General features: G+C 35.0%; 1 protein-coding gene across 1 annotated transcript in view; it reads left to right on the top strand.

Annotated features, from left to right (window-relative positions):
• LOC139900711 (uncharacterized) overlaps positions 1-15,376 on the top strand; it is a 74,966-nt gene that overhangs the window by 46,625 nt on the left and 12,965 nt on the right. Inside the window, exon 2 of the mRNA XM_071883471.1 lies at positions 3,894-4,028. Coding sequence (XP_071739572.1) covers positions 3,894-4,028 — 135 coding nt within the window. The remainder of the gene's footprint in view (positions 1-3,893; positions 4,029-15,376) is intronic.

Consider the following 15,376-nt stretch of genomic DNA (forward strand, 5'->3'; position numbering starts at 1 on the left):
TCTCCGGTCTTCAGCTTCCTACTTCTTGTGAGTCCCTGCATATTTGTACAAATGTGAGTACCACATCCTGTGTCCAATACCCAGGAATTAGAAATAGTAGTATTGTTTAGTTCAATCATGAACAAACCTGAAGGTACGGCAACTCCCTTAGCCCGTAGTTCATTAAATTCTTTCAAGTACTTAGTACAATTGCGCCTCCAATGTCCTTTCTCCCCACAATGGAAGCATATTGCTTCTTCAGGAGACTTGGTTTGCGGGATCTTTGAAGTAGAAGAGTTAGCAATGCCCTTAGGTTTAGGTTTGAAGTTGGACGTGCCAACCTTACCCTTGCCCTTGTTCTTGCCCTTTGCTTTGTTTTTCTTCTTCTTGATCCCACCTTCACGAATGGTTAGAACAGTAGTTGCGAGTTTAGCTTTGGCCATGTTAGCCTCAGCGGTTTTCAACATGCCATGGAGCTCCATGATTGTTTTCTCCATATTGTTCATATTATAGTTCATAATGAATCCTTCATATGCACTAGTCAGCGAGTTCAGGATAAAATCCGTTGCAAGCTCCTGACTTATGGAAAAACCAAGGCGCTCCAGTCGGTCTATGTACCCTTTCATTTGTAGTACATGGACACTAACCCTACTTCCCGTTGCCATTTTACAAGATACGAGAGCTTTCACGGTGTCAAACCTTTCTTGCTTTACTTGTTGTTGGAACATGTCTTTGAGTTGGTTAAGCATGTCATATGACCCTAAGCTCTCCATGCCCTTTTGGAGCTCCGGAGACATGGTCGCAAACATCAAGCATGCTACGTCATTAGACTCGGAATGACGTTTTTCAAACTCATCCCTAGCCGCTTGAGTTGCTCTCGATCCGGGTTCTGCCGGTAAGGGTTCCTCAATTGCCCTGATCTTTCCTTCCATCCTAAGAGCAATTCTTAGGTTGCGAAGTCAGTCCATGTAGTTCAAGCCCGTAAGCTTGTCCTTTTCAAGGAGCCCTTTAAGGCAGAAATTAGTGATTGATGACGGAGTAGGATTTGTGTTTGTAGCAGACATCTATCATATTTTTAAAGTAAGTTGTATTAGTTAGTTTGATATGTTTAATCCTTGTTGAGATAATTACCCAAGTGTGTTCAATATTCAAACAATTATAATTAACAAGGTTAAGATCCATATTTCACTTATGGTAATGACGGGTTTACCGCGAATCGCCAATCATAAGCTATTTAGGTAGGTAGCTGTATTACCAATTTCATCCATTATGAAATTCTTAGGTTCTGCAGGATTTAGTGATAATCAATTATTTCACTTGGCATGTTTAATCCCTTCTACGCTAATCCTTCCTCATGGCGGGTTTGCCGCGAACTACGATTTCAGATTGTAAACCGTCCGTGATAGATACACGTGAAATCCGGCCCAAGACTCTCGGGTATCGCAAAATTCACCTCACCCTTCCGAACACCCAACTAAAGTCCGGCCCAAGACTCTCGGGTATCGCGAACTCTAACAGGTAGAAGGTTCGGATGTGTGTACTACTCATGGGTAGCGTAAAGTTTACATTAAAAATGGGGTTTTGTTTTCTTTTAGCAAAAGTAGTTTATTCCATTTTAAAACATTTGCTAATTATGTATTGCGTGTTGCGTTTGTTAAACTAATTTTAACCAAACCATTTTAAGTGATTATTGTATTTTGTTTCTATACTAATTTTCTAGCTAGCATGGCATAGACAAATAATAACACAATAATAATCATGACACGCAATTATCGGTAGTATGCCTCGAGTCCTATGCGTTTTTCCGGTGAGCCAACACATAGAAAAACATGGTCAACTAGGGACATAACCTTGTGTGAGAATTGGCTCCTACTAAAACCGCCATCTCCATTATATGCTCGGATGGGCCGCATTGTGAACATCGTCTTCTTGATTCCAATCTTGGTTGCATTATCTTACAAAATAACTATTCTATTTTCTATACTATTACAAATACAATATAAATAGAAAGACGACATGCAAGTCGTTTAATAAATTATTACAATTATCCCTAATAAATAATAAACACGACATGCAAGCCGTTTAATAAATTATTACATTCATCCCGAATAAATAATAAATTAAATCATACAACCAAACATCCACACAAGGGTCTTATTGAGGCAAATACTACCGATTTCATACAACAATCACATACATAACAAATGGAGTGCCAAATATCCATTTTCATGAAACATGTTTCTATAAGGATTGATTTAAACACTTAATGGCACACAAAATAATCAATCCTTGTTTACATAACTTATGTATGTATGTAAACACACTTCATATTTGTAAGTATGATTTTCATGCCAAAACCATCCAAACAAACATATTAAGTGAATCAAAATATGTTGGAGATTTATTCACTTTTTAACAAGGCATAAAGTCTAAAATTAACAATTTTAATTTTCTCATTTCATGTAAAACATGAATATAATTTATGTACTTTATTTTTCTAAACATTGAATCTTTAATAGTCAACAACAAAGCTACTATTAAAATTTTTGAATTTTGGACAGATTCATACATCAGCTTTAAATGGTCATATCTTACTCATTTCTAATCCGTTTTCGATGAATTTTTTTTTTCAAATTTAAGTTCTTTCAGTTAGCTTTCAAATGCAATTGGCTTCATAAGAAAATATTGAGTTTAAAGCCTTGAAACAGTCCATCAAAGACAGACTGTTCAAGCTGAAAAAAAACTTTAAAAAATGAGATTAACCATTTAACATTTTGCCAAAACCCAAGATTCAAATGTTATTTAGGAAACATAAATACACAAATCATGATAATAGTTGTGCATGTTTGTTATGCATAATCATCTCCAAGAATCATGCACAACACACTCATCAAAACCAATTATCATAGAGTACATTAGTTTGCTAAAACTTGTACAAGATGGCTCGGATACCACTGTTGGAGTATGATACAAATTCAAAGCGAGCGGAAGTATTTTTTAAAACTTTACAAAATCATACTCTTCCACGGATCATTGTACAAAACTTTGGCAAACAAAACAAATTAACGAAACCGAACAAGAGAAGATTAGAATACAACCTTTGTAGCCTTTTGAAGATCGAATTTGAAAACTCAAAGAAGAGTTCCTCTAAACGGTAGACACCCAAAGTTCCAACCTTGCTTCGATCTATACCTTCTACTTAACGGATATTTTCTTCTTCGTTATTTCCACCAAAAACCGAACCCAATTATAGATTCCAAGTATTTTTGGTTACTTGAAAATAAGAAAGAAAAATAGAATTTTTTGTATGTGTGCTTTTGTATCTTTTTCATAACTTTTCCAATACCAAGACTTGGTATTATATATTACATAATTGATACAATTAATACATCTAGTACAAATGTAATAAATAAAGATTTGGAAAGATTTGCAAAATTAAATCTTTATATAAAATAAGATTTACAAAATCAAATCATATTTTATAAATCAAATCAAATCTTATATCTTATATAAAATATGATTTGCAAAATCTAATCAAATCTCTACATATTTAGATTTGTAAGTATATGTATACACATAAAAAAAACTTACTTAATTTATTAAACCATTAACTAATGATTAATAAATTAATTTTCGATTAGAAGGTATATCAAACAATTTTACGATTGGCCTTTGTGTGTGACCGAATAGGATAAATGGACTTTTATTATTTAATGTCATGGGCATATCTTCGGAATATATGTACCACGGTCAAACCACGGTCGAACTGTAGCCAACCCGAGAACATATTTCCAACACGCACATCAGAGAATGAGTCCGATTACTCGCCCTCTCGGGTAACCCGAACAAGGAAAATCCTCTTCCTATTACCCTTTTTAGATTTCCTTAGTGATTACTTCACCATCAATAAATAGAGTACACCCTCGAAAAAGTCTCCAGAGAAATGAAGTTGGTTTGTGTTACGGGGGCTTCTGGTTACGTAGCTTCCAGGCCCGTTAAGTTATTACTTGCTCGTGGTTACACCGTTCATGCTACCGTTCACTCCCTTTGTTAGTCAAAATTAATTACTCTTATATCTTTAAAGAAGATTGTAATAATAATATATTCACATCCATATATCCACGAGCAAAAGAGTTACATTAAGATTTAACAATCAGCTTGAGTAGATACTATTATCTAGAAGATCATTTTATTTTTTGAAAGTATATATGCCGCTATATAATGAGCGATGTTAACTTAAAAATCACAAACTTTTTTAATTAAGGTGCTTCGGTGTGTTTGGTACGTCTGGCTTTGGTTTCGTAGTGGTTGTTCTTAGGTTCTCCAGTGACGGTCTCTTGGTAGTGATGACGATTTCGGGTAATGTGGTACGGGTTACGTTTGATGGAAGGTGATGACAAGGTGACTTGAGTTTTCATTAGGTTTGATCGGCCGTTTGGACATTTCACACTTGCACTGCCTTATCACTCGTGTTTTTGTGCGGTTCCTGGGCTTATTTGGAGTATTACATGATTCAGTTCCAATTGGGTCTGCAACGACTAATTTCGATGCTTTGTTTGCCGCTTCACAAGAAGATTCAGGGTTTGGTGGATCAAGTGGTTTCATTATTGGTTGTGTATATTTTCAGTGTTGTAACATTACTTTAATTGTTGTGTAGATGTTTGGTAGATAGTTAGATCATTCAAATCGTTTACGATAGTTACATTGTAATTGTTTTGATTTGGTGATCACTGAATTATTTCAAGTAGATTTGTAGAGTTTGCATCTGTTTTAACCACGAGATCCTTGAACCGTTTTAATTTTAATTTGATGTCCTTTGTGGTAAAAAAAATATTCTCTTTTAATCTTTATTACAGTATTAATGAACATAAAAAAAAAAAAAAAAAAAAACACGACGGCGGAGACGACGACGGTGGTTGTGACGGGGATGGTTGCCCGGGGATGATGACGACTGCGACAACAATGGTGGTTGTGACGGGGATGGTTGCCCGGAGATGGCTAAAAAGTAAAACCGCAAGCAAATGGAGCAGTGGTTAAAGATACCCAATTAAAGTTCTCCGACCACTTCGGAGGGCTAGGGTTCCGACTGCACTCAATCAAGCGGCGAGGCCTTTTTCCGGCCATTCAGGCTAGTTTTTCAATCGGATTTTATTGCTATCAACGGCGCGATCTCATGGGTAAAAGGAGGTATCAATCGGATGGTAAGGGGTGGATGTATAGGGTTCGTAATGGGCAACAAATACCTATTGCTAATCCTTATAAACCGGGAACATTGTCGATCAAGACCTCGTTTTATGTGACGAATTTGCCAGAAAACATCAATCGCCAGGGTTTGTGGAACTTTTGCAAAGGATACGGGGCTATTGCCGACGCGTATGTGGCGTACAAGAAATCAAAACAAGGGAAACGGTTCGGATTCGTGCGTTTCTCAGACGTTAAAGATTCGACCACGTTGGCTAAATTGTTGTCAACAATACAGGTGGAAGGGACGAATTTGGTTGTCACGGTGGCAAGGTTTCAGGAAAAAAAGGATAACCATACAAAATCTAGGGTTCCGGAGCGTAACCCTAATTTACGAACACAAGGTTCTTCACAACACTCGGAAGCAAGCAGGTTTGAGGGGTCGTATGCGAATACAGTTAAAGACAATAGAAGTGGTGGTGCTTTTAAAACTGTGCCAACGAAGAGAGTAACGATGGTGGAACACGACCTCGTTCAGTTATCAAACCCAATGGAATCTCTATTGGTCAAGCTCAAAGACATCCGATCACTCCCAACATTCGAAACTGCAATGAAGGAGGAAGGTTTCCACCAGGTAACGGTCAATTATGTGGGTGGTTTGTGGACTTGGTGTGTGTTTGATTCGGTGGACGAGTGTGCCTCATTCAAACTTAATGAAACTCTCAAGCTGATATACTCCACCGTTAGACCGATCTGTAAAAATTTTGTGGTCGACGAGAGGTTAACATGGATTGAGATTTCAGGAATGCCACTCTGTGCGTGAAAGTCGAGCGCATTCAAAAAGGTTTCAGAATTATTGGGTAAATTTATCTTCTTTGACAAAGAAGGTAACGATGCATTGAGTTTAGGGCGAGTGTGTATCGCTACCCATCAGACAAGCTTAATTAATGAATGGGTGCACGTGGATGTAAACGGAGTAACGTATGAGGTACACATACACGAAGTTGGTTCATGGACCTACAAACTTAATAGTGGCGATAAAGCGGAAACAGACGATGTATCGTCTACTCATTCGAATACATATGAGTCATCAATTGATGAAACTAATCAGGAATTTAAATTCGAAACTAGCTCCCCTATGCCATCGGTTATGAAAGATACTGGTGACAGCAAAACAGAAGCATATGAGAATGGTCCTAGTTCTTATCCTGGTTTTACAAAAAAGAATAACGGGTGGGCTGAGGAGGAAGAGAAATTTGTAGAATTGGGTGCCCAGTTTGGTATTGATGCGGATAAAGTTAGAGAAATTTATTCGCATATTATCGGGTCAGTGGGGATTACTATGGTCCATAAATGAAGCTCCTTAGTGTTAATATTCGGGGGAGTAAGAAAGGTAAAAAACGGGTTTGGATCAAGGAGATGTGTTATGAGAACAACATTCAATTTCTAGGTATTCAGGAAACGAAGATGACAACTTTAGAGTTATTTCGGTTGAAGTCAATGTGGGGAAACTATTCGTTTGATTACGCTTGTTCGTTGTCACGTGGTATGTCAGGAGGTATTGTTTCTATCTGGGATCCGAACTATTTTGTCAAAAATAGGGTTTGGTGTGATTGTAATTTTGTGATTTTTAAGGGGAGATGGGTCGGTATTGATCAAGATTACTTTATGGTGAACGTATATGGGCCACATACTTCTGCCGCCAAAGTAAGTTTGTGGGATAGGCTTCGTACGTTTGTCAATTCACACGTGGGGGAATTTGTATTTTTTGGTGATATGAATGAGGTTCGTAACGAGGGTGAAAGGTTAGGATCTTCTTTTAATAGGGAAGAAGCACGGGTGTTTAATTCGTTTATTGATGACACGGGGCTAGTTGAGGTTGCTCTTACCGGGAGAAAATTCACTTGGATGAACAAAGCGGCTACAAAGATGAGTAAGATTGATCATGTTTTGGTCTCTTTTAATGCTTTCTTGAACTTGTCGGATCATAATTTAGTGGCGCTTAATAGAGGTTATTCGGACCATGTTCCAATCATGCTTCATGATGATAGATTGGACTTTGGTCCATACCCGTTTAATTTTTTTCATTCTTGGTTTCAATTGCCCGGTTTTGATGAGTTCATAAAAGGGTGTTTTGTTGCGAATGGTTATAAGGATCCGGTTACTTTTAACGATAAACTTAAATTTTTGAAAGGTAGCATTAAAACTTGGGTGAAAGAGAAACGTTCTGAACTTAAGTCAAGAGAGCATTCTATTCATGAACAAGTGGACGAGATCGAGAAAAAGATTGAGTCAAATTCCGCAACTGATACGGATCTACAGTCAAGGTTGAACTTGTTACAAGAATGTGTTAGTATTATGGGGTTGACGGATCAAGATGCGGTTCAAAAGTCGAAAATTAAATGGAATATTGAAGGGGATGAAAACTTTTTTCATGGTTTGCTCAAGTATAGAAGGAATAAACATAGCATTCGTGGTATCTCTTTGAATGGGGTGTGGGTGACGGAACCGATTATAGTTAAAAACGCGTTCAAGGAGTTTTTCAGCATCAAATTCACGAGAAACAGTGGGGCTGCTCCGTCAACTCAGCCCTCGGCCATTCGTACTTTGGATGCAAGTGAGCAATTACACATGGACCGCATGGTTACGGAGGAGGAGATACGGATGGCGGTTTGGGATTGTGGCAATGATAAATCCCCGGGCCCGAACGGGTTTACTTTTCTTTTTATTAAGAAGTATTGGGATGATCTTAAAGCCGATATTGTTGGTTCGATTAGCAATGCTTTTATCTCTAAATCGATGCCTAAAGGATGCTTGTCGGCGTTCTTCATTTTGATCCCTAAGGTAAATAATCCTAATTGTATCAAGGACTATAGACCTATATCGTTAATTGGGGTGCAATATAAGATCATAACAAAAATTCTCGCTAATAGGCTTTCTTTAGTAATTGATAATTTAATTTCTAAAGAACAATCCGCTTTTATTAAAGGTAGACAAATTCTTGACGGACCTTTGATTGTTAGCGAACTGGTAAATTGGTATAAGTTAAATAAGAAAAAACTTATGATTTTTAAAATCGACTTTGAAAAAGCTTATGACTCGATCCGGTGGGACTTTTTGGACCATATGTTAGATTCAATGGGTTTTGGCCAAAATTGGCGGGATTGGATTCGTATGTGTCTTGTTAATGCACAGACATCTGTTCTTGTGAACGGTAGCCCGACTAGTGAATTTCGTATCCACCGAGGCCTACGTCAAGGTGATCCTATTAGCCCTTTTTTATCCTTTTTTATTTTTAATTAATATGGAGGGTCTTCACGTCTTGTTGAAAAATAAAGTGGAAGAGGGATTAATAAAAGGGGTTAATGTTGGGAATTCGGATCTTAATATTTCGCATTTGTTTTACCCCGATGATGCGATTATTGTCTCGGATTGGGATACCGCGAGTCTTGATAATTGTTTAGCGACTTTAAACGAGTTTCATATCCAATCGGGCCTAAAAATTAATGTGGATAAATCGAGTCTTTTTGGCATGGGAGTTGATGATTTAACGTTGGACATGGTGGCTCAACAATTCGGGTGCGTTAAAGGTAATTTTCCGTTTAAATATTTGGGCCTTCCGATTGGGGTTAATATGAATACGGTGGCCAATTGGAAAGATTTAGAAGATCGGTTTATTAAGAAACTTTCGGGATGGAAAGCCAATCTTTTATCTTTCGGGGGTCATCTTACGTTGTTAAAATCGGTATTGGGAAGTCTTGGAATTTATTTCTTTTCTTTATTCGAATGTCCCGAGACGATTTTAGACAAACTAGAGTCCTTACGGGCCGGATTCTTTTGGGGTAAAAATGATAACGTTAAAAAAATACATTGGGTCAATTGGAACCAAGCTCTTGCTTCGTTCGATAAAGGGGGTCTTGACGTTGGTAGTCTACGGGCTTTTAACTATAGCCTTTTGTTTAAGTAGATTTGTCATTTTAAATCGGATCCGGTTTCGAAATGGGCTAGGGTGATATGCGCTTTACATGGTGATCATGGTGGGTTAGATGGTAAGCCGTTCTCGAGTAAGGGGGTGTGGTATAATATTGTTAAATTGTTTGAGAAAATTAGGAGTAAAGGTTTATTACCTCCGTATGTTTTACGGGCCAAAGTTGGGGATGGTAGATCGATTAAATTTTGGGTGGAGAATTGGTTGGGTGACGGTGTTTTACGGGATCGATACAGTCGCCTTTTCCACCTGGATGTTGATGCGAATTGAAGGTTAGCGGATAGGTGCGGTACAAGAGATTGGGCCTGGGCTTGGAAGCGTAGAATTAGGCCTCGAAATGAGTTGTTACTGGCGGATCTATCGGAAAAATTGGGCCGAGTGGTTCTGTCGCAAAAGGCCGATTCGTGGGCCTGGAATATTGATGACGAGGGCAGTTTTACGGTTAGTGGAACGAGAATGTATTTGGACAACTGCTTGTTACCTACGTATATGAGACCGACTACGTGGGTTAAGTTCATTCCTAGGAGAATTAATATCTTTCTATGGAGACTTGCTATTGACAGGTTGCCGACTAGGCTAAATTTGTTTAGTCGAGGGGTGGAGATTACGAGTTCAGCTTGCCCGGTATGTTCACGTTCGAGTGAAAGTGCCGAGCATATCATGTTTAGTTGTGATTTGGCTGTAGTTCTATGGAGAAAATGTAGAATTTGGATAGGTATTCTTATTCCGACTTTTGATTCGTGGCTCGAGTTCATGGAGTGGTTTGACAATTGGCGCGAGAAGGAGGAGATAAAGATTAAAGTTTACTCCATTGTTACGGCTCTTCTATGGTTCATTTGGCGGTACCGAAATAGCGTGGTGTTCACCGGAGAAGAGTTGAAGAAATCTACGCTTTTTGATTCTATTCGTAATTTATCTTTTAATTGGTGTATTAGTAGAGGCAAATGTAAAATTAGTTGGAACAAACGGCTTTTGAAGCCCGTGTAATTGTGGCGTTCTGGTCCTCTCTAGCTACTTGCTATGAAATGTCCCGTTCATATTGATTATAAACGTTCCATATTAATTGATTTCGTTGCGAGGTTTTGACCTCTATATGAGACGTTTTTCAAAGACTGCATTCATTTTTAAAACAACCATAACCTTTATTTTATCAATAAAGGTTTCAAAAGCATTACGTAGATTATCAAATAATGATAATCTAAAATATACTGTTTACACACAACCATTACATAATGGTTTACAATAGAATATATTACATAGACATATGTTTCTTAAATGAAGTTTTTACACAATATCATACAAACATGGACTCCAAATCTTATCCTTATTTTAGTATGCAACAGCGGAAGCTCTTAGTATTCACCTGAGAATAAACATGCTTTAAACGTCAACAAAAATGTTAGTGAGTTATAGGTTTAACTATATATATATATATATATATATATATATATCAAATTGTAACAATAGACCACAAGATTTCATATTTCAATATACATCCCATACATAGAGATAAAAATCATTCATATGGTGAACACATGGTAACCGACATTAACAAGATGCATATATAAGAATATCCCCATCATTCCGGGACACCCTTCGGATATGATATAAATTTCAAAGTACTAAAGCATCCGGTACTTTGGATGGGGTTTGTTAGGCCCAATAGATCTATCTTTAGGATTCGCGTCAATTAGGGTGTCTGTTCCCTAATTCTTAGATTACCAGACTTAATAAAAAGGGGCATATTTGATTTCGATAATTCAACCATAGAATGTAGTTTCACGTACTTGTGTCTATTTTGTAAATCATTTATAAAATCTGCATGTATTCTCATCCCAAAAATATTAGATTTTAAAAGTGGGACTATAACTCACTTTCACAGATATTTCCTTCCTCGGAAATAAGACTTGGTCACGGATCGATTCACGAACCTATACAAATATGTACATATATATCAAAGTATGATCAAAATATAATTACAACCATTTTTATTATGTTTTAAAGATTTGAGTGTATTAAGTCAGCTGTCCTCGTTAGTAACCTACAACTAGTTGTCCACAGTTAGATGTACAGAAATAAATCGATATATATTATCTTGAATCAATCCATGACCCAGTGTATACACGTCTCAGGCTAGATCACAACTCAAAGTATATATATTTTTGGAATCAATCTCAACCCTGTATAGCTAACTCCAACATTACTGCATATAGAGTGTCTATGGTTGTTCCAAATAATATATATACATGGGTCGATATGATATGTCAAAACATTTGCATACGTGTCTATGGTATCCCAATATTACATAATATATTAGAATACATGTATAATACAATATAAGTTAGCTAGGATATGATTAATATAGATTTGTTACCAATTTTCACGTTGCTACAACAAGAAAAATTATCCAATCTTGTTTTACCCATAACTTCTTCATTTTAAATCCGTTTTGAGTGAATCAAATTGCTATGGTTTCATATTGAACTCTATTTTATGAATCTAGACAGAAAAAGTATAGGTTTATAGTCGAAAATATAATTTACAAGTTGTTTTTGTAAAGGTAGTCATTTCAGTCGAAAGAACGACGTCTAGATGACCATTTTAAAAAACATACTTCCACTTTGAGTTTAATCATGATTTTTGGATATAGTTTCATGTTCATAAGAAAAATCATTTTCCCAGAAGAACAACTTTTAAATCAAAGTTTATCATAGTTTTTAATTAACTAACCCAAAACAGCCCGTTGTGTTACTGCGACGGCGTATGTCCGGTTTTACAGTGTTCTTCGTGTTTCCAGGTTTTAAATCATTAAGTTAGCATATCATATAGATATAGAACATGTGTTTAGTTGATTTTAAAATTCAAGTTAGAAGGATTAACTTTTGTTTGCGAACAAGTTTAGAATTAACTAAACTATGTTCTAGTGATTACAAGTTTAAACCTTCGAATAAGATAGGTTTATATGTATGAATCGAATGATGTTATGAATATCATTACTACCTCAAGTTTTTATGGATAAAGCTACTAGAAATGAGAAAAATGGATCTAGCTTCAAAGGTTCTTTGGATGGCTTGAAAGTTCTTGAAGCAGAATCATGACACGAAAACAAGTTCAAGTAAGATTTTCACTCGAAATAAGATTGTTATAGTTATAGAAATTGAATCAAAGTTTGAATATGAGTATTACCTTGTATTAGAAAGATATCTTACTGTAAATAAGAAAGATTTCTTGAGGTTGGATGATCAATCTACAAGATTGGAAGTAAGCTAGCAAACTTGGAAGTATTCTTGATTTTATGAAACTAGAACTTGTAGAATTTATGAAGAACACTTAGAACTTGAAGATAGAACTTGAGATAGATCAATTAGATGAAGAAAATTGAAGAATGAAAGTGTTTGTAAGTGTTTTTGGTCGTTGGTGTATGGATTAGATATGAATGATATGTAATTTTGTTTTCATGTAAATAAGTCATGAATGATTACTCATATTTTTGTAATTTTATGAGATATTTCATGCTAGTTGCCAAATGATGGTTCCCACAGTGTTAGGTGACTCACATGGGCTGCTAAGAGCTGATCATTGGAGTGTATATACCAATAGTACATACATCTAAAAGCTGTGTATTGCACGAGTACGAATACGGGTGCATACGAGTAGAATTGTTGATGAAACTGAACGAGGATGTAATTGTAAGCATTTTTGTTAAGTAGAAGTATTTTGATAAGTGTCTTGAAGTCTTTCAAAAGTGTATGAATACATATTAAAACACTACATGTATATACATTTTAACTGAGTCGTTAAGTCATCGTTAGACGTTACATGTAAATGTTGATTTGAAACCTTTAAGTTAACGATCTTGTTAAATGTTGTTAACCCAATGTTTATTATATCTAATGAGATGTTAAATTATTATATTATCATGATATTATGATATATTAATATATCTTAATATGATATATATACATTTAAATGTCTTTACAACGATAATCGTTACATATATGTCTCGTTTCGAAATCATTAAGTTAGTAGTCTTGTTTTTACATATGTAGTTCATTGTTAACACACTTAATCATATATTTAAATATCATTTTAAAATGTTAAATATAGTGTATCAATATCTTAATATGATACATATGTATTTAGTAGACGTTATCATAACGATAATCGTTATATATATCATTTCGAGTTTCTTAACTTAGTAATCTCATTTCTTATGTATATCACACATTGTTAATATACTTAGTGAGATACTTACTCATCATAATTGATAAGGCTAAAAAGGAACATATATTTCATAGCAATATCCCTCCTAAATAATAGGTTTTCATATGTAATTGTATTATATTTTCATTGTAATTGTTTAAATAAATAAGTGCGAAGACAAAAGGTGAAAACGAAGATTTGAAGACACAAACGTCCAAAAAGCTCAAATGTACAAGATACAATTCAAAAGGTTCAATTTATTGATGAAAAACGTCTAAAAAGACAAGAGTACAAGTTACAAAACGCAAAGTACAAGATATTAAATTGTACGCAAGGACGTTCGAAATCCGGAACCGGTACCCGAGCCAACTATCAACGCCCGACGCAATGGACCAAAAATTACAAGTCTACTATGCACAAGAATATAATATAATATATAAATAATTATATTAATTATTTATATTTTATATTTATATATAAAATATGTCGACAAGCAAGGTTCCAAAATTATGTGAGCTGGATTTTCAAACTCCATGACTCGCGGAGCTGCAAAAATCAGAAATGCCTATAAAAGGCCATGCATTCTGCCGAGTTTAAATATATAATAAATAATAATAATAATAATACTCTGTAATAAATAATAAATAAATATATATAATATATATATATATATATATATATATATATATATATATATATATATATATATATATATATATATAGTATAGGGTAGTTTTATATTAGATTAGTTCGGGTTATGTAAAGGTTATTTTATGGGTTTTTGAAGTCGAAATTCTGTCCGTGTAACACTACGCGATAAATACTCAATGTAAGTTATGTTCTCCTTTTTAAATTAATGTCTCGTACTTAAGTTATTATTATGCTTATTTGAGCAAAAGTAATCATAATGTTGGACTAAATATTAAAGACGGGGTAATTGGGCTTTGTACCATAATTGGGGTTTGGACAAAAGAACGACACTTGTGGAAATTAGACTATGGGCTATTAATGGGCTTTATATTTGTTTAACTAAATGATAGTTTATTAATTTTAATATAAAGATTTACAATTGGACGTCCTATAAATAACCATATACACTCGATCGGACACGATGGGCGGGGTATTTATATGTACGAATAATAGTTCATTTAACCGGACACGGAAATGGATTAATAGTCACTAGAATTATTAAAACAGGGGTGAAATTATGTACAAGGACACTTGGCATAATTGATAACAAAGTATTAAAACCTTGGGTTACACGCAGTCGATAACCTGGTCAATTATTAAACAAAGTATTAAAATCTTGTTACAGTTTAAGTCCTCAATTAGTTGGAATATTTGACTTCGGACATAAGGATAATTTGATGAGGACACTCGCACTTTATATTTATGACTGATGGACCGTTATGGACAAAAACCAGATGGACTTATCAAATAATCCAGGACAAAGGACAATTAACCCAGGGTAATAAATAATCAAAACGTCAAACATCATGGTTACGGAAGCTTAAATAAGCATAATATATTTTATTTCATTTTTCCTCATACTTTTATTTATTGTCATTTTAATTATTGTTATTTATTTTATATTGTTATTTAAATATCGTCATTATATATAATTATATATATTTTGTACAAATATAGTTGTTTAAAAATATAGTGTGCAATAAGCCCGCTCCCCATGGAACGAACTGGACTTACTAAAAACTATACTACTCTACGATTAGGTACACTGCCTATAGTGTTGTAGCAAGGTTTAGGTATATCTCATTTGTAAATAAATAATTAAAACTTGTGTAATTTGTATCGCTTTTCGTATCAAAAATATATAGTATTTCACGTATTTAATAGTATTTCCTAGTAAAAATATAAACTAATTCATACCCCCACGCTACGACATCAATAATCTCATGTCAACCATATATATATGTCTATATATACCACAACATGTAGTTTTTACAAATTTAACGTTCGTGAATCGCCGGTCAACTTGGGTGATCAATTGTCTATATGAAACTTATT

Source organism: Rutidosis leptorrhynchoides, chromosome 3 (assembly GCF_046630445.1).
Source record: "Rutidosis leptorrhynchoides isolate AG116_Rl617_1_P2 chromosome 3, CSIRO_AGI_Rlap_v1, whole genome shotgun sequence".
NCBI classification, from domain to species: domain Eukaryota; kingdom Viridiplantae; phylum Streptophyta; class Magnoliopsida; order Asterales; family Asteraceae; genus Rutidosis; species Rutidosis leptorrhynchoides.